General features: G+C 44.3%; 1 protein-coding gene across 4 annotated transcripts; it reads right to left on the bottom strand.

Moving 5' to 3' along the window:
- Positions 1-1,566: 1,566 nt before the first annotated feature.
- On the bottom strand, positions 1,567-19,481 carry RB195_022432 (uncharacterized protein; the record flags this gene model as incomplete). Of its 4 annotated transcripts, XM_064209551.1 has the most annotated exons (9): positions 1,567-1,615; positions 4,408-4,481; positions 4,710-4,861; positions 11,413-11,479; positions 11,540-11,659; positions 15,142-15,205; positions 15,260-15,553; positions 18,352-19,280; positions 19,371-19,481. In XM_064209551.1, 9 exons carry the CDS (start codon positions 19,479-19,481, stop codon positions 1,567-1,569), a joined length of 1,860 nt encoding a protein of 619 aa, XP_064065432.1. The 4 variants fall into 4 exon arrangements, with proteins under 4 accessions (XP_064065432.1, XP_064065435.1, XP_064065433.1 ...); XM_064209554.1 differs by lacking the exons at positions 15,142-15,205; positions 15,260-15,553; positions 18,352-19,280; positions 19,371-19,481 and adding an exon at positions 16,528-16,674; XM_064209553.1 differs by lacking the exons at positions 1,567-1,615; positions 4,408-4,481; positions 4,710-4,861; positions 11,413-11,479; positions 11,540-11,659 and having other exon boundaries at positions 15,067-15,205; positions 15,260-15,703.
- Between the last annotated feature and the right edge of the window lie 76 nt (positions 19,482-19,557).

The following is a 19,557-nucleotide window of genomic DNA, read 5'->3' as shown; positions in this document are numbered from 1 at the left end:
ATAGTCATCTATAGTCGGATCAAAGCGACATGAAGCACGGTGAGGCTGCTCTCGAAACGTCGCGGTGGAGAAAGCGATTGGGATTGAGGTAGGACCATCGCGAACTGCAGCGATGGGTGGTGCTAGCAAGGGTTTCACCACTATCCAAACCGTTACGCTCTATCGTGCCGCCTCGAGCGCAGCCGCTTACACAACTACATCCTGCTTCATTTCGTTTTAACCCTAATATATGTAGTCGGGTCAAAATGCCCTAAAGCCTAGTGCGGTTGCTTAAGTGACTGTGATCGTAGCAACACGGTATAGCCTGCGACTGCGATGGATGGGAAACCACTCCCACCTCTACTCCTCTGATATTGTTAGTGAACGTAGTTGGGGACTTTTTTCTTTACTCACATCTGAGTCCCGTATCTGACGGGTGCGTGTAAAGAGGGTGTCACCGATTTTGAAGTATGCCTCGGCAGAGCAAATAGCGATGGTACGTATCCAAACCAGGTTCACCTTTGTTGCTACCTAAGTAACTAACTCTACTTACGTGCTACTAATCGCTGCATCATTGGCTAGGATATAACTCACGAGCTAGTAAATTGTTTTGAGGATCCGACACATCCACTGCGATTTTGTGATGCGACATGATCTCAAATTTGTAACCATACCAGAAGCATGAAAATTCCTCGCGTGAAATATGAGAGAAAGATGTATCTAATAGCTTCAAATTATGTACATGAAGATTTCTGTTAAAAACGGAACATTTACCTTTCAAAAGTGATGGGAATGGGGATTATTGTTATCCTGTAAGTTCCGTGTTAAGTTGCCTTTTTTACAGCCTAATTTATTTTAGCACAGATGGACCTTCTGTATCTCTGACCTCTTGGACGAAAAAGTTTATTTGGTAAGACTTCCTGAAGGTAAGATATGGACAAAACTTGCTCCCGCCCTCTTATTAGAACACCACACAAAATTACATGTACTCTTAACTGCCTTTTAACTTTGTTCTTTAATTTATTCGGTAATTTCGACAACTCGCACTATCCTTCTGTGCATATCTCCTTATAACTGTATACTTCTTTGCAGCTCTATGTTCAGAAGAATATCGAGGACGATTGTCTGCACCTCCAAGTACGATTCGAGCATGACCTCGTCGAGGAATGATCGCGTTTCCCACAGCATATCCACTAGACACGTAATTTCTCGAAGGCATTAGCGGAGAATACATCGGGACTCTTTCTAGCGTTCCTCGATGTCCAACTGTCTCAAGAACATTGCAAATAAATTTGCCAACCAGTTGTTCTCCAATACAGTTGTTCCACAACAAAATAAGGGTGTTGTTGCGTACTTTTGGAAGATAGAATTCGTGAGTGGAGACCAAAACTATTTTATTTACTTCACATACACCATATTATTCCTATGCGATAGCACAGATCACGAAAAACTAACAAAATCACACGACACAACAGATACAATCAACAAAAGAAGCCGGAAGCTTCCTTGTAATATTTGAACAACTATAACAAAATTTTTCCTCTCCAGAGAAAGAACACCCGCAAATGATGCAGGATATTTCTCCAATTAACGCATGTATCTTTCTCGATATCCCAAGGATAGTAGGAACGGTTCCCTAAAAGATGTAGCAGCAAATGCAAGTCAAATGTAGTTGCAAAAAACTACCACTAAGCACTTGGTTATAGGATGTAAAAGTTTCTTTTTTTTTCTCGAAAACCATTCTGTAGGGCAAAGTGGGCACTGTTCTGCACTGTGCAACTAGTGAGAGACGATGTGAACACGAACTTGCACGAATTGGAAATTTTGAATTTGGATTGGGATATACAGATATAGTGGAGCAAAACGTATTTTGTACCGAGGTAGTGCATTCCCTTCTCCACAGAGTACTTATTATTCTTCATTCTCCTTTCTCGTAATAAAACAGTCCATGGATAGGATTACTTGGTCTTAGCAAAGTCCTTTCCCGCTGGTTTTGGCCCTTTTACTGTTCCCCGGGCGTCCCTACAATCTTAGTTCGTAGAGATTTATTTCCTGTCTGACTTATTGTTAACAGATGCACGATAAGCACAATTCATAATCGTAATAACTAGGAAAATCTTTTTTCGTCAAATTAGCAATTTCTTCCACCCCGGAGAAATAACCCCCACAAACTGACTTCTAGGAAACCATAACAGGAAAACAAAAATAAATCAAATGGAGAAAGAGACTTCGCTAAGACTACGTAACCCTACTCATGCACTATTGTACGAAAAGAAAGAAAAATCATGAACCAAGATATCTCTGAGGAGATTGTCGCTCTGTATGAAGAGAAAATGGTGCACACCTTCACCGAGGAGTGCCGGCATCCATACCCGCCCTCGTGACACTTGCTGGGATGGTGCAGTCGCGTTGCGGCGAGCCCAGGTGAGGTGTGTGATCCTCTCGCTGGAGCACGAGATTGGTAGTTTGGTTGACAGCGCCACGTCCACGACTACTTAAGTGCAGATAGAGCATGCGGGAAGTGGAAGCTTGCATGACAAAGCAGACTGGAAACTGCTCCACGCTGAAGTCACTCGACGAAGGAAAAGAAAAACTAAGCCCAGAGGGCATGTACAGACGTAGATGTAGCGCGTATAATAACGAGAGAAATAAAGGGACTATGAAGAGTGATTGTTATTTCTATAAGACAAAACAGGCTCTCTATACACAACTGAGGAGATTTTCTAGAACATTTTACGATGTCAACTGTCAATGTCCCTTATATACATCTGAGGGGGCCTAGAACATTCTACGTGATTCGTTTCGAGTGGGAGTCCGCAATACATGACTGACGCAGCCTTCTAGAACATTCCAACCATTTATGTGGTTCGCGTGTTATTTACTTAACATAAGTATACTTTCGTTCGTATGCTATGTATGTAACATAAGCACGTTTCCAACTTTCCGATTGTTAACGTCACTTAAGTAGCCGAGGGCAGGCCCTATCAGCCAACATGGCAACTTCGCCCCACGGCGGGGGTCGCACGGCCCACCTAAACGCGAAGCGATGCGACCGCGCCGCTCCACTAAGCATTTCATAGTAAGGTTTCTGCAGCCTACTTGCTTCTCACATTTCACCTATAAAATTCGCATGCCAGTTCATTTTTCAGTGCATTTGATTTATATTGTAAAAACTACACTCGAAATTTCTATTATTACATTGTGATGGATACGAATAGGGGTTGATTTTGTGGGTTCCTGTACAGCTGTTTGAAAAATGGCAATCGCTTGGAATTTACAAGACTTGAAAGATTTTTTGCACGCCAAACAACTTGTTGCCATATAAAAAACATACCTGCTGAAGCAATGAAGTTTTCAACGATTTTTTAAACAGAACCCTTCAAAAAGGAATTGTATTCCCTAACATCTTCCCAACTATAATCCAGTAAATACTCTACGAAATGTAATGTCTGCTACCACAGTTCCACTAATATGTAAGGTTAAAAAGAGCCCACTACTTCCTCTTCAAACCCCATGGGTTCGATTTCTAGATCGTATACATTTCCTAGCTTGGATGATCGAATTAAAGGCAGTCCAGCACGAAATTGACCCGGTACGGAAACCTCGAGGAAAACGTAGAGTTCGGGTGATGCATTTTGGAAACGAGCGCTGCCCGTTCGATTCCCCTTAATCGTCCTAAAAAAACTGCGTAGAAACCACGCAAGAGGTTCCTAGGAGACGTTAGAGAGGACATGCTCCTTTCATTTCAGTACCCTATTCATTAGTTTTATTTGAATAGACTGTTAAAAAGACCACATCAATCCTCAACCGCTCGTTAGTGGACGTGGCGAGTGCACAATGGTGGCGCGTTGCAGCTGAGGAAAGAACTTCCACGCCAGTTTTTTTTTTTACGACGATTATGGGAAGAGGATCGGAACCACGCTCGTTTCCGTGATCCACAATCGACGTCTTCTCTGGGGTTCCTGTACCACACCAGTTTGGTGACAAGTTGCCCTTAACAAATGAAGACATGGCAATCCTCACATGTTGGGATAATACGTTATTAATAATTAAGTTAGATCAATCCACTTATCCCAGTGTTTTATTGCAGTGCTATTGGCTTGAAGAAAAATAGATGAGTTCATCACAAAAAACATCATGCTTCAGCTACAGACTCTTAAAACATGGAAATTACAAAGTGAAGAAGTATGCTCGGAGTAGAGGTGATTGCTGGATCGCAGAACATGAAGCACCCTTCAGTAGTCTTTTTTGCTTTTGACTAAAAATAAGAATAGCTTGTTTACGAGAGTGTGCCAATCCATTACACTGCAACATGTAAGTCTCATCGCGACATCAAAAGTCCCAGAATTGTAATGTAAATAGGAATTACAATGAGCCTAAATAAGTACGAGGTCCCTGACACGTGCACAGTGACCCACGAACTCTCACCGTGAAACCTTCTTTTCCCAAACGAGCCAGAAAGTCCGAAGACATCCACTGTAAAGACCTCTCTGTTGACGCTTCTGAATCATGTCCACAAATCCAGGGGTTCGTTGCATGAAATAGAACATAAGACGGGAGTAAATTCTAGTTGATAATGAACTTAAATTGAAAACAAAGAGCACTTATATTATGTGAAATTGTTTCCGGATTGATTTAAGAAAGTGATTTCGACTTTTGAGATGGTGGTAAGCTTCTTGGCATTGTTTATTTAATCCAAACTCTTGCTGAAAATATTTGTTATTGATTACCTCTTTCTCTGAGAGAAAAACGCAATGTTCCATGTTTTCCAGACGAAGAGCGACTTCGATTTCCGCGGAGCTGATATCTCTCAATGGTCTTATAAACACTGTTCCTCCCAGAGTCTTTTCCACCACATCTGTCATTTTTGAGATGTTGCCGCCTTAAAAGCCACCTTTAGAAGGAGAAAAAAGCTGGTATCGCTCACTTGGTCGGAAAAAATCCTTTTAAATATCCAGGAGTAGAGAAACACAGAAACAAAAGCAAATCGATCCGTACAAAAAAGTCAGCAGTTACGGCACAGAGAAACTAAGGATTTGCAAAGCAAGAAAGGTCATCCATACATCCGCAAAGTTCGTTTAGAATATGTATTTCTCGCATAGTTAATTAGGAACGCTTCAACCGCTTCGATACTGTAACATGATACCAAGTTCTTTGTAAGAGAACCATACTTCTCTAAATGAGGTAATAGTTGGAGATGTGATTGATGCTATGGGTTTTTGGGGCTCAGTCGACAAAAGAGTGATGTCAGCCAGTGATGCCACGATGTCAGGTGCGGAACAACATGCAGTTTCCAAATGAGTTCAACAGGAGCTCTGGATAAGGACGCCAAAGTTCAACGTCGTCAACGCTGGGACACCATGGAGGGGAACGCATGGCGAACCGCTTCGTGCGACCCTGCCATTTTCGCAGTGCACGCTTACTCTGCTAGTTTGACATGTAGTAGTTTGAGTGGTCCAGTATCACATAAGATCTAATCTAATCATAATATATCTCTCACGTTCCCTCTTAATACACACCGTTTTGAGGCAAATACACGCATCAGTTCATAAATAACAGATACTGGTACTAGTTTAGCTTCATTATCTGTGAGTTATTTCTTAGCTTACAGTCATTAGGGCATCACCTTTCATTCCTCATGAGAATTATTTACCCCAAATACAACTTTTTGGGAGGCTGTCGCGTAGTCGGTAAAAGATCCCGCTCCTGACTGCATGATCGGTCGACGGTTCGAAACCGCCCTAGTGCCAATCAAGCTCTTCATCCCTCCGAAGTTGATAAGTTGGTACCAGACTTGTCTGTGAGGACAAAAACACTGACTTGACACAACGGCTCGTCCCCACAACTCATTGTGAGACTGCACACGCGTTCAAAAACCTCAAACGATTCTGAAATGAAGCCGAACGCGTAAGTGCATCTCCATAGTGATTGATCAACGCCGTGCACTTTATCCTTCACTCCCTACTTTTTCGAAATGTGGAGACCATAAATACGTCTTTTGCTCTCCATTTTTAAATATGTGCATCTTTTCAGAAACACATCTTACCCGAGAAGCAATAACAAAAAGGGATCCCGTCCTCATAAAGCATATATCCCTCACAATTTCAACAGAGGCGATGGTACCATAGCTGGTTACTTCTACCCAGAGTCCAAGACAAACTTGCTTACAAATTTGCAAGCTCGACTCGTGCATCAAAACTTACCGGCAGCATACCACGAATCTGGGGTGGTACCGATTTCAGATGGAGTATCCGTATACGGGTCATAGATTATGGAGACCGGGGTGGTTCTGCTCATCTCTCCCTGAATCACTACAAACAGCCCCTGAACGGTGTTTTGTACAATGCCTTCTATTGTAGCGCGCCACCTTTGCACGCGTACCGTCCCTTACTGCCTATCGGGGTAGTCCGAATTGATTTTCGACGAATCACAGGGCGGAGGCGGCGCAAAGTATGGAGCGTTGCAATAGATGGCATCGTACAAAACTGCATTCTAGAGGCAGCTGTTTGCAGTGATGCGGGGAGAGATGAGCGGAACTACCCCCGTCTCCACAATCTATGACCCCGTGTACGGATACTCCACCTGAAATCCGCATCACCTCAGATTCGTGGTATGCTGCCGTCAAGAGTAATGTGTCCTACGCTATTGTGAAGTGTAGGTGTTCATTCTACTGTGTGTTTAAAATTCTGGAAATACGCCCTAACGGGATCTCGAAGAAAGTTCTAGGAGCCCTCATCAGTCCCCATATATGTTGGCCTTCTACAAGGTTGGTGTAGAAATGAGGCGCGATTTTTGTTGCCTTATATTCACGACGAGATTTTTCTGCTTACACTCATCTTTGATATTAGAAGCCGTATAGCCGCATTTTGTAGCGCATTTCGTTGTGGTTATTAGCGCTGAAGAAGTTTTGAGCGAGAGTCAGCATTAGGTCACTACCAAGAATTAGAAGATAATATGTTCAGGCAAGATTTCCACCAAATCTTTTTCTACGAGTTCAAGCTGGGCAGGTCTGCAGCAGAAACAGCTCAGAGTATTAAAGCTGTTTGGGGTGAGAGAGGCACCACCGAATCCACGGTACGGTGTTGGTTCCAAAGGTTTCGTTGTGGAGACATGAGCCTCGAAGATAAGGAAGGTCGCGGTCACCCTTCTGAAGTCGACTACCATCTGCTGAAGGCAATCGTCAAAGGTGATCCGTCTAAAATAACACGAGATGTTGCCCAAGAACTAGGCGTTCACCGTTTAACAGTCGTTCGCCACTTGAAAAAATTTGGAAAGGTAAAAAGATGAACAAGTGGGTGCTGCATGAACTGAGCGAGTCCCAAAGTAACCGCCGTTTTGAGATCTTCTCGACGCTTTTGTTAAAGAACGATCCATTTCTCGATCGACGTGTGACGAGAAATGGATCCTTTACGAGAACAGGAAGCGTCCTGCTCAGTGGAAGACTTACTTGACTTAATCGGTGGGCTGATGTCATCGCCTGACGCGATGACATGCATCATCGCCGAGGTGCACCGTCCTTGAACACAGCTCTGCCCAACCGATTCCCGATCTTCTGCGAGAGCTTGCACAAAATCAATCCATTCGTTGCTATTCCATACTCTGCGAAAGCTTATGTCTCGCCTGAATTGCCTATCCACGCCGAGTGCCCTCAGGTCCTCTTTCACCACCTCAGTCCAGAACTTCCGTTTTCGGCCAGGTGGCTTCTTCCAGATCGAACCTGGGAAACTCCTCAGAACTCGCTGAACAAGGCGATTTGCCGGTCTCCTTAATATATGACCAATGAAACGAAGACGATTTACTTTAACCACTTTCGATGGCGGTGCAAGATGTTGATATCTTCCATGTGTCATCCGCCGGTATACCAGATCAAATTCTGCGTAAAGATCTTCATTGTGGCATACCCTACGCCAAAAGTAGCCAAGTGACCGTCCAAGCAGCTTTCGTTCCGTGCAATCAAGCCTCTCCATCATCGTAGATGATGCTGCCCAAGTCTCCGATCCGTATCGTGATAGGGCGAATTGCGGATGGCTAGACTCGCAGCCTGACTTCGCTACTGATAGGGCTCAACCACAGGCATTTCGTTAAGGAGTTAAATGCAAAAGTGGCCTTAGCGCATATTTGCTAAACATCTCTCTCGTAGCTGCCGTTGTTCTTCAGCCTACAGGTAACAGAACTCATCTACGAGTTCTATCGGTTGTCCGTCCCCCTGATTCCCGTTCGAGGTATTGGAGAGATCCACATCTGCTTGCATTTATCAGGGCGTAGATGTAGTCCATAGGCTGCAGCCAGCTTCGATACAAGGTTGACAACATGTTGAAGTTTCGTACTGCTTTCCGCGAATATAACAACATCGTCAGCGTACTCGCGATTGGTCAAAGGTGTCCTGATAGTGCTAGAATGATATTGTCATTGGCAGTGTTGAGTACAGGAGAACATCATTTCATTTTGCCGCTATACTGTCTTAGTAAAGTATAGGCTTTCCGCGGGTTCTTGTCCTCCCACGCCTTTTCAAACTGGTTCGCTCTTAACATCCACTCGTTATCACGGTCTTGTTGCAGTTGACGACGCAGCTTCCTTCTATGACGCTTTTCTTGGTTGAAGTCACCAGTGCCGCGCGCGACACATACAGAATTGTATGTGGATTTGTTTTTCAGCAGATGCAAAAGCAAACTTCTCTCGCCGCAATAGAATCGGGAGCGTTTCCCTTGCAGCGTCCTGGATGTACTTTGTGAAGGAATCCGCATTGCTAAGCTTCTTCCTGATCCGTGCTCCAACGTGAATAGACACACGTTGGCGGAATTTCGTTCTGCATCCTTCGTCTTTCAGACCTGCCACGTCGATTTTCGTTTGAAGAGGAACTCCTCGGTTTCTCTTGTGGAACCGTATCTTGAAGCTGAGGAAAACTGGACGGTGGTCAGAATGGAACGCGACGTCCCAAACAGCTCTAGATTTTCAGATATCTGACTGAGGAATGTTCCTCGCCAGAACGTAGTCGAGGTGAAGCTTAACAGTCCTCACTTTCCGCTTGCGCTGCTCTTCAGGCGTTAAAAGGGTTGACTCTTGCCACGTGAGCTGATAGCGTCGATGATTCCTGTTAAACGTGGAAGCGATGATGAGCCTCGTCTGTTCGCACAAGTCGACCAGACGGTCACCGTTCTCCGATGTGCGCTCCACAGAATAATACCATTTTCCTAGCACATCGGATTGCTGTTCGATTCATGTGTCGATTCCGACAATGACCACCTGCTGGCTTGGTATTTTAGACATCAACGCATTGAGTTCATCAGAGAAGGTGTCCTTGGTGTTGTCCTCAGCGGTTTCCGTGGGTACGTGAGCACTTACGATCTAGAGTTTACGTCCTCTGCGATCCCGCAGTCGTACAAAGGCGCATCTAGAGGACGTTGAGCCGAATTCCTCCACCAGGTTCTTGTAATCATTCCTCACAGCTATCGCGCAGCCACCTACTTTGTTTTCATCAGCATCGCCGCAGTATATGGTGGAAACTTCGATGCTGATGACGGGCCGATCTCTCATGCGTGTTTCCTGCAGTACAGCAAAAGGCACACAGAGATATCGCAGAAGTCTGGATAGAGCGGCTGGTTGGAGTTCACTCGATAGTGTTCGGCAGTTCAGCGTTACGAAACGAAGATTTGGTTGATGCCAAAGATTCCGTTTTCTCTCTAGGCTTTTGACATCTGGAAGTAAGCATCTTTTTGCAATGTATGGGAATCTTTGGCCATATAAGATTGCGAGTTATATAGCTCGTAAGTTCCCAATGCGTACACTCGAACGCCTGATTGCGTTTAAGACTCGCATACGCGGCCCCCTCAATGGATGGACAAGGATAAAACTCCCCAACACTTCTCAAAGTCAATAATGCCCCCAAAGACGACCATGGTGACTGTGTGGTGGTGTGCTACAGGTGTAATCCACTACAGCTTCATGAAACCCAGCGAGGCCATCACCGCAGAGAAGTACGGCAAAAAAATGAACGAAATGGACCGAAAACTGCAACTTCTTCGTCGGCGTTAGTGTACAGAAAGGATCCGATCCTCCTACATGACAATGCCCGGCCACACATGTCAAGGTGGCGGCGCTACTGAAGTTGAACGAGTTAGGCTAGGAGACTCTGCCTCACTCACCATATTCGTCACACTTTTCCCCACCCGCTTTTCACTTTTCCAAACATCTGGACGGCTGTCTAAGAGGTAAGATTTTCCAAAACCAAGGTGATGCCGAAAAGGACTTCAGGAAGTTCGTTGACCCGAAAAGTTAATAATTGATGCTGCAAATGAATGTTGTATGATGCCAGCACATTTCCATCTTATTCCTCAATAAAGTATTTGTTGGCAGGAACACAACGCAACTACTAAGGAATATAAATATCTTTTCAGAGAAGTAACAGCTAATTTTGAGTGCTAACTTCCGTAAGTTAAAATCTAAAGGCAGCATACCACGAAATTGACGATGTTGGGATTACTCTTTTAATAGTAAGCTACCCTTAAAAAGTAAACACCAGAGTATTCCAGCATTTAAAAAGCAAACAGTGAAGAAGATGAATACAGTGATGAAGAAGTGATTATGTTAAGATCTCCCATGGAAAACATATAATTTGGTGTGTAGATTACGGGTATGATCGTGGCTACACTCAATTCCCTCTAGCCGTACTGAAAAACGACGTGGAAAAAACCCTCACACACACCGTCTGCGAGCCACTTCCCATACCATTTTTCAGGGCGATTAGGGGGAACTGAGCGCGAACACGTTCATACTCACATCTGATGTAAATCTTTGTTCTCATCGAAACGATGGTTATCACCATGCCATACTGTGTGAACGCGATTTGTAAAGGAACAGAGAAGTTTCGCACAATATTTCTAATAGGAATTTCAAATTTTAGAGCAATCAAGGAGAACACTACCGAGTTTGGATAATAATTGAAGGAACATCCCTGAAATGCTGATTTTCTTTTCAAGCAAGGATGCCTGTATGCTTCATCAGTAAAAGTAGATTCTGACAGAGAGGCATAGTTTATAAAAATAGCATTTTTGATTCCATGTGAAAAATTAATGGGAGGTGACCTATTGAACATTGAACTTCTAAACTTCTACTCTTCATGTGTTCTCTTTTCTATATAATATGAATATGCATATATACATATATATATATATATATATATATATATATTATATTAATATTATTATTATCATTATTATTATATATATATATATATATATATATATATATATGTATATATATATATACATATATATATATATACATATACAATATATATTATATATATATATATATATATATATATATATATATATATATATATATATATATACACTCAGGCATTGTCATCTTCTTCTAAAATGTCTTCTATTACAACTTTTCTATGGAAGCATCATCAAGAAAAAAGCCAAATACCTCTTCCAAGACAAAGTTGAGCAATCGTAAGTTCAGCAAGTTCATCGCTATTGCATGGAACCATAAGCTGAAATAATAGGTATTGCTCTCACCAAATAAACAAAAAGAATAGTCCAAAGAGTTCTACCTTGGATATACCAGTATATCGCGATAACTTTTGAAGCAGTCGAATTTTCAGAATACGCATGGCCTCCTCGCGGTGAACGGCGGCGCAAAACGCCTTAGAGAACTCTATTAACTTAGGGAGCTGAAAAGCCACTGTTACTTTTGACAAGACAATAATTACGGCAGTGCTACTCGTAGGTAAGACTAAGATGCGACTATTTCTTAAGGGCAAATGCGCCATGCCTACAAGAGCCACTGAACGTGTTCAACCGTGCTAGCGAAGCGTGTCCACGGCGAAAACGGAAAACACCAATGTCCCCCCGAGCAACACATCAGCTGACCATCGATCAGCACCAGCGTCTGAGTCAGGGCACTAGCGGCTAAATCCGCCGTAGAAGCGCCGCCTGGGTTCGGTTACGACTGTAGCTGCTGTGGTAAGCATCAAAAGCTTGAGCGAGATGAGGTGAAATAATAGTAAATTACACTAACTATCCACAGAGTTACAGACTACGGGACAAAGTTTGTTAGAGGCAGCAACGGTTCTGCGGGAGACATAATCTGCCTTTACAAGCCCATAAGGGTCAAAACGACCTGGAGCCTGATACAACTGTACTCAAGTGACCCGGTAAAGCCAGCGGCTGCAATCGAGGTGGAGCGCTCGTTGGTTGCAATCAGACTGCAGAGATGAGCAACGTTCCACTTCAGTCGCAGCTATTAGCATCGCCGCACCATTTCGACTAGTTACTTATTTGCACTCGGTCTCAGGCCGCTTTCACTCGAATACAAAATGTCTTTAAAGGGTAAAATGTCTTTAAAGTGGCAGGGAAGCACGGAACATAACTGAACTAATTATTCATACTACAATAAACCAACAATTTACAGGGAGAACGGCTTATTTTTAATTCCTGAAAATCCTAGGTTGACGAAGTTATGGATGTGCAGGTGCCTGGTGGAAATAAATAGCATTCCTAAGGCACGCTAATGCTAGTTTCAATTAGGAAGGCGAACAATTGTTCACGTGTATTGACATGTTCGCGGACCCACGAATCATGATTAGTAGAGAGATCACAACCGGATAGTCGCGAGGCTATGTGGCGGATAGGGGGCAAATGGCGGGCCAAAAGCGACCTTCTGCCTGCTCTGAGACGCAAATAGAATCAGGGAATCTTCCTGCTTCTGCTGTGCTAAGATCGGCTCATGATAACATTGCATCCTGTACGTCGGTCCGGTCAAAAACCTGCAATAAAGAGACTGGGAGGTGAAAGGGAGGCGGTTTGGAGTCGTCTTTAACAAATAAGCTCCATGTCCACTCCGGGAAGACGAAACGTTCTCACAAAACCCATGGGACTAAAGGTCTTCAACCTGACCATATAATGGGTTTTAAAATTATATGCAACACACACACACACACACACACACACACACGAGTCTCCTGATTCGAGAGCGAATTCTGGTACGGTTGCGCCATGAAGGGCGGGGTTGCAAACACACCACCGCCACAAAAAAAATGACTAGGACAACAATCCGTATTTAGATCGCAAGTACGCCTGCTCCAGAAGCTGTCATCGAAGATCTGATGGTGCGAGCAAGGATGATTAGGTAAGACGTCAACGGACTGACTGAGACGAGAAAACGCCACCCTCTCGACGCCGCATATGAAACTGGAGAAGGACTTAGTTAACTTAGAGTTCTAAGGAACATGGAACAGGAACAATACAGGAATTCTTAGGAACAATAGATCAGTTAGTGGACCTGGTGTCCTCGTTAACCCGAGTATGGCAATGAACATCGACTCTTTCGAACAACTTACGAATGAATCGTTCTTTGGGGATGAGATCTGGTTCAACACCACCTTTGACCATCTTCGTCACTTACGCTCCTACATCAAGCTATGAAGAAGAAAAAGTTGAATGAAAGAAAAAGAAAGAGAAAAAGAAAGGAAGAAAGAGAAGAAGCTTTTTATATGGACCTGGAGCACTGACGATTCTTAACGCCAAAACTGCCCCATGAAGAACTCTTGAAGAACGTTACATCGAAACCCACGGCCTTCAACGGAGTGAGCAAGAAGAGAGGCTTTCAGAGTTTATCATGACGACTAAGACAATCTATAGGAACTCGCAATTCCAGCTCTCCTCTCTACGCTGGACGTGGGAGTCATTCGCTGAAGGGCACCATTCTGAAATCGACCACATCATAAAAGGTTTTGAGTGACGGATGTCGTTGTTGTACCAACATTTTATACAAGATCAAGCCATCACCTTCTTCAAGGAAGATTTTCTTTCACACGAAGAGGAAAAAAAGCCGCGAGGTTCACAAAACGGACTCCCAGAACCATCATACACTGGGAGATTTTCGCTTCGTTCGCCGGCTTTGGGAAAATACCGCCATGGACAACATCGATAACGAATATGATCAGCCTGTAGAACATTTTCACGACTGTGAAAGGAAAGTGAAGAGTTTCAAAACTACCATAACACCTCTGTCTTCGGGAACTCTAGAGCTAATACGTCAGCAGCGGCAATCGTAGCACCCCGTTTCGACGAATAAGCTCAGCATATCTGAGGGAACTTCTGCCAGTTTTTATCAACACTCTAGCGATATTCTTTACACGTGACCTGTCGGAATGTAAGGTTCCTAAGCAGTGGAAGAGCAGCAAAACAGTGCTGTTGTACAAGAAGGGAGACCCACATGACATCGGCAACTGTCGCCCAATCTGGTTACTGTCTCTCATCTACAAGCTCTTCACAGTAGTGATCCTAAACAGGATAGAAAACAAATAGGTGGAGGACAGCCATGCGAAGAAGCAGGGTATCGAAAAGGGTTCAGTACGATTGACCACATACAAATCGTTCCAAAACTCAAAGAAGTGTCGTGAGAGAACAAGATCCCGATGTGTCTCACTTTCATCGATTCATGGAGGCCTTGCACAACCAAGGTGCCCCTACTCAATACATAAAGATAATTCGTGAGTTGTATAGCAACTTCACAACCAACCAAGATGTTCATACAAATCTGCAAATCATCATAACGTCACTTTTTTTGGGATAAAATTTGAGACGTGCATTCTTCACCGCACATTCTGATAACGGCATCCCATTCCCTGGTGCGAAACTTTGAAGTGTACAAACTCTGTGATCAGAGAAAAGTTCACCTTGATCCCGTTCTTCTTCGAACTGCTTGAGAGAGCGTCAGTATCCTTCCATTTGTCCCGATCGCGTGCCAGAGTCGCCCAATGGTTTCTCCTTTCGCGCGGGACGCAAAGAGCGTCCAATTTTTCTTTCAAGGACTTTGTGAAGAAATCTGATCATCGGGTCGGCGGTCTTCCTGTAGTGTGCTTCAAATCGCGTGGAATCCAGTCGCTCACGACACAGTATGAATTTGGTCAATTGTTGAATCCTTTTCAAAACCACGCTTGCTCGCATGACTGTCCTTAAGCTCCTTATCTAACAGCTTTTCGATTCTGTTAAGGATATGTAACTATGTAACTATAGATATGTAACTGTGACTTGTAAAAAGTTTGTAGACGACGGACAGTAAGCAGATTGGGCGCTAGTTGCCGATGTCATGTGGATCTCCCTTGTTATACAACAACACGGTCTTGCTGGTCTTCCACTTTTTGGATACCTTGATTCCGACAGGTAACGTGTGAAGAGTCTCGCACGCTGTTGATGAGAACTGGCGGAAGATCCTTCAAATGTTCAGATCTTAGCCTGTCAGGACCGGGTGCCGTACGATTTCCTACCGACATGATAGCATGTCGTACTTCGGACGGGAGAACCTCTGATGTCCATCTCTGCTCAGATGATGAGGAAGCAAGTGGACATGGCTGTCGAAGAGATCAGAGTAGAAGTCGTAGATGATTTTCTCCATCCCCCTTCTCGATGCAATTGTTGTTCCCTTAGGGTTCCGTAGAGCAGTCATCCTCGTCTTTCGATTGGCGAATTCTCGACGGACGTAGCGAATACTCTTTCCCGCCTTTGCAGCTTCAGCCAACACTTCTGCTCCTGTCTCTTTGAGATCTTCTTTTATCGTCTCTCTGCAAAGCCTTGCGAGCTCGGACGTGAGTTTATGGTTGCCTGCAGCTCCACGCTGACCTATCAGTTCTAGAGTTTCAGGAGGCAGGCGTCTCTTAATGATTTCTGTCTCTGCAACCCCGCCCTTCCTGGCGCTACCGTACAGGGCTTTCCTCCGAAATTACGAAACTCTTTCTCATTACTGTAACGTGCGTAAAATTTTAAAGCCCATGGGCAGGTTGCAAGCCTCTAGTCCCATGAGTTTTTATGAGAACGTTGCGTTCTTCCAGAGTGAACAGGTGGAGCTTATTTGTTGGAGGCGACTCCAAACCACCTCCCTTGCACCACTCAGTCACTTGAATGCAGGCTTTTGGCCGGACCGATATGCGGGTCATAAGGATGTTATGAGTCAGTCCTGCCAGAGCAGAAACAGGGAGTCCATGCCCTGAATCAACTTACGTCTCAGAGCAGGTACAGTGTCGCTTTTGGTCCGCGATTTGCCCCCAAACCGCCACCCGTGGACGCGCCACGTTGCCTCACGACTAACCGGCTGTGATCCCTCTATTGAGGGAGATCTGTGGAGAGAAAACTTATCTTTGGAATACTCAGCAAATTAACATCTTCTCGGATTCAGAGTTGGTCATGCCTCACTACTAGCTAAAACATGCTACCACAATGTTCGGAAGAAACAGACCAGACCATACTCTGAGTTCGAAAGTGATACAGTGACGCCCTACTTGGTATGGCTTGAACCACAGACAAATTTCAATTTGAGTGCTGCAGCTGCCGCTAAAGGGACATTTGAAAGCCATGACAAACGGCGCATGAACAAATCCTATGTTTGTTGATTTTAATATCTTAAAAGTGACTCGCTAACCAGAAACCCACAGTGCTCCAAACCAATATAGTCAGTAGACATCAATTTGTCACCTTTCCACTCAAAAAGATAGCTTCAAGAACACTAGACAAGAAACGAAATGAGCGGATAGATACGCACATACTGGAGACCATGGCAGGCATTATCATCAGCAACATCGATATCTCCCAAAGAAGCAGCCAAGTGGACGACGTAGTATGTAGACGGCAAAGATTGTCGAAATATGGGAAGTTTTTCTTCCAAAACGTGCAAATCTGATGTATCCATACACGAAAACAGCAACACAAACTGGAACAAGTGATTTTCTAGATATGTAGCAATCCAACATACTTAGAAATTCAGTTTGGCAAGTCCTCGAAGTTTATTCAAAGCACAGTTGCACTAACAGCGGTATGATAATCGATATTACTACAAAGATGATGGTAACAAAAAGAAATTTGCTATGATTGTGACAATGGAGTAGTCCTAATCACACACAAGTGCATAAAAAAGAACACTATGTTCGGATCAAAACGACACGAAGCTCCGTGCAGTTGTCTAAGCGGTTGCTCCGTCTCGAATGCAGCAAGATTCCAGTCGTTTTCACCCGACTATCTGTGCGGAGCCATTGAGGGAAATGCTGTCATGTTTAAAAAAATAAAACACATACAAGTTAGTTCGAGCTAGTCTACAACAATAGACTTCATTTAGAGATCGTTGTCATTGACTATTTGATACCGCCTGTGGCAGTTCGTATTATTGCTGTGTACTTGTTTCTAACGAGTATAAGACCATACATTAAAGGCAGGGCATTAAAGGGTTCGCCAAAACTTTCGATGATAGGCTCTATGTGGTAGGTAGGGTTCAGGAAGAAGTTGGAGGTGTCACAAAGAAAAAGTTGAAGATCCCCTACCAATACAGAAAACAGACGGATCAGCAGCATCCGGCTGATCAATTTACCAGAAGAAGCAACTCCAGTGTAAGGTGTTGCTTCTTCTGAGTTCCTTCTCATCAGTCCTAGACTTGGTTATGAATGTGTAGCAAGAACCAAGATTGTTAACAGTCTTTATTACGACTAATGCTTCGGCATCGTCTCCTTCACCAGAGATCGATAAGTTAGGAAATTTGTAACATATCATCTTAAATGCCTCAACCAGAACGAGTCATCCTCCCATAAGATATTATTAGGTTGCTGCAAAAATAATGCGCGTTTTCAATCATTCACTTGGAAACGCTATAGCTCTTCTCAAAATCAACTTGATCAATCAATATAAGAGTCATTACAGTCCAAATATATTTGCCAACGAGACACAGGTTTGCTTATTCGCGCTTCACAAAAATTCGAGTTTTTGGAGTCCACGAACTTCCGGAAGTCAATTTCGGTATCATCTTGGTTTTGGAAGATCTTACCTCTTAGGCAACCGTCCAGATGTTTCAAAAAGTGATAGCCGCTTGGCGAAAGGTCTGGCTAATATGGTGCGTGAGGCAGAGTCTCGTAACCCAACTTGTTCAATTTCAGAAGTGTCATCTTTGAAATGTGTGGACGGGCATTGTCGTGTAGGAGGATCGGATCCCTTCTGTGCACTAACGCCGACGAAGAATTTGCAGTTTACGGTCCATTTCGTCCATTTTTTGCACTACTTCTCTGCGGTGATGGCCTCGCTGGGTTTCATGAAGCTTTAGTGGATTACACCTGTAGCACATCACCACACAGTCACCATGGTCTTCTTTGGGGGCATTATTGACTTTGGGAAGTGTTTGGGAGCTTTATCCTTGTCCATCCATTGAGGGGGCCGCGTATGCGAGTCTGATTGCTACCTGCACGTGGTGGCCCCGCTTTAACTAAACGCAATCAGGCTTGTTCAACTTTATCACCTTTTCAAATTTTTGCAAATCGCGAACGACTGTTCAACGGTCAACGGCTAGCTATTGGGCGTGTTGTTTTAAGCGGATCACCTTGATCACCTTGACTCCCGTTGATCTTCGAACTGGTCGAGCGGGCGCCAGTAATTCTTCCATTTGTCCCTGTCGCGTGCCAGGGTAGCCCAGTGGTTCCTCCTTTCGCGTGGGACACGAAGAGCATCATACTTTTCTTTAAAGGACTTCGTGAAGAAATCTGACCATCGGGTCGGCGGTCTTCCTGTAGTGCGCTTAATATCGCGGGGAACCCAGTCGCTCACGGCTCTGGTCCAACGGTTGTCGTTAAAGCGCATCACGTGTCCGGCCCACCTTATTTTACTTTCCTTGGCAAACGCGGCGTCTCTAATCTTCGATCGCTGACGTAGGAGAGAACTTCGAATCCCGTCTCTCACTTGCGTGAAACAGGATACTCCTAACATCACTCTCTCAATTGCGCGTTCAGTGACGCTCACCGCGTTTTCTTCCTGCTTGCGAAATTCCCAGGTTTCCGAAGCATAGGTCAAAGCAGGAAGTACGGTGGTGTTGAAGAGGTGAGCACGGAGCCCAGTGTTCCAGGTCTTCTTCACTACATCCTCGATGCTCTTGTACGCTCGCCAAGCCGCTCGTCTCCTCCTGCACAGCTCGGGGGTCAGGTCTTCCATCATGTTCAATCCCCTACCCAGATAAACGTAGCTAGTGCATTCGGATATGTTCATTCCGTTGAGCTTGAATGGGGCATCCGAGACCCATCCGTTGCGCATGAACATCTTCTTTTGAAGATTCAGTTGAAGACCGATGCATCCACATGTTCCGTCGAATTCGGTCAGCATTCGTTCCGCTTGGCTGATGCTAGGTGTTATCAGCACGATGTTATCAGCAAAGCACAAATGGTGTAGCTGCCGACCATCAATCTTCACTCCGATGGCGTCCCATTCCGACTTTCGCATTGCTTTCTCGAGGGTGGCTGTGAATATTTTGGGTGAGATTGTATCACCCTGTCAGACCCTCCTCTTCACGTCAATGACGATATTTTTGTAGAATGGCGAAATTCCGGTCGTGAAGTTACTGTACAACTCTCGAAGTACCTTTATGTGCTGAGTAGGGACGCCTTGGTTGTCCAAAGCTTCCACAACCGCTTCCGTCTCAACTGAGTCGAAAGCCTTCTTCAAGTCGATGAAGGTAAGACAGAGCGGCATTTTGTACTCGTGAGATACCACGATGAGTTTCGAAACAGTGTGAATGTGGTCAATCGTACTGAATCCTTTTCGAAAC

Source organism: Necator americanus, chromosome X (assembly GCF_031761385.1).
Source record: "Necator americanus strain Aroian chromosome X, whole genome shotgun sequence".
NCBI classification, from domain to species: Eukaryota; Metazoa; Nematoda; class Chromadorea; order Rhabditida; family Ancylostomatidae; genus Necator; species Necator americanus.
The sequence above is the reverse complement of the archived record's forward strand: the minus strand, read 5'-3'. Positions and strand labels throughout refer to the sequence as shown.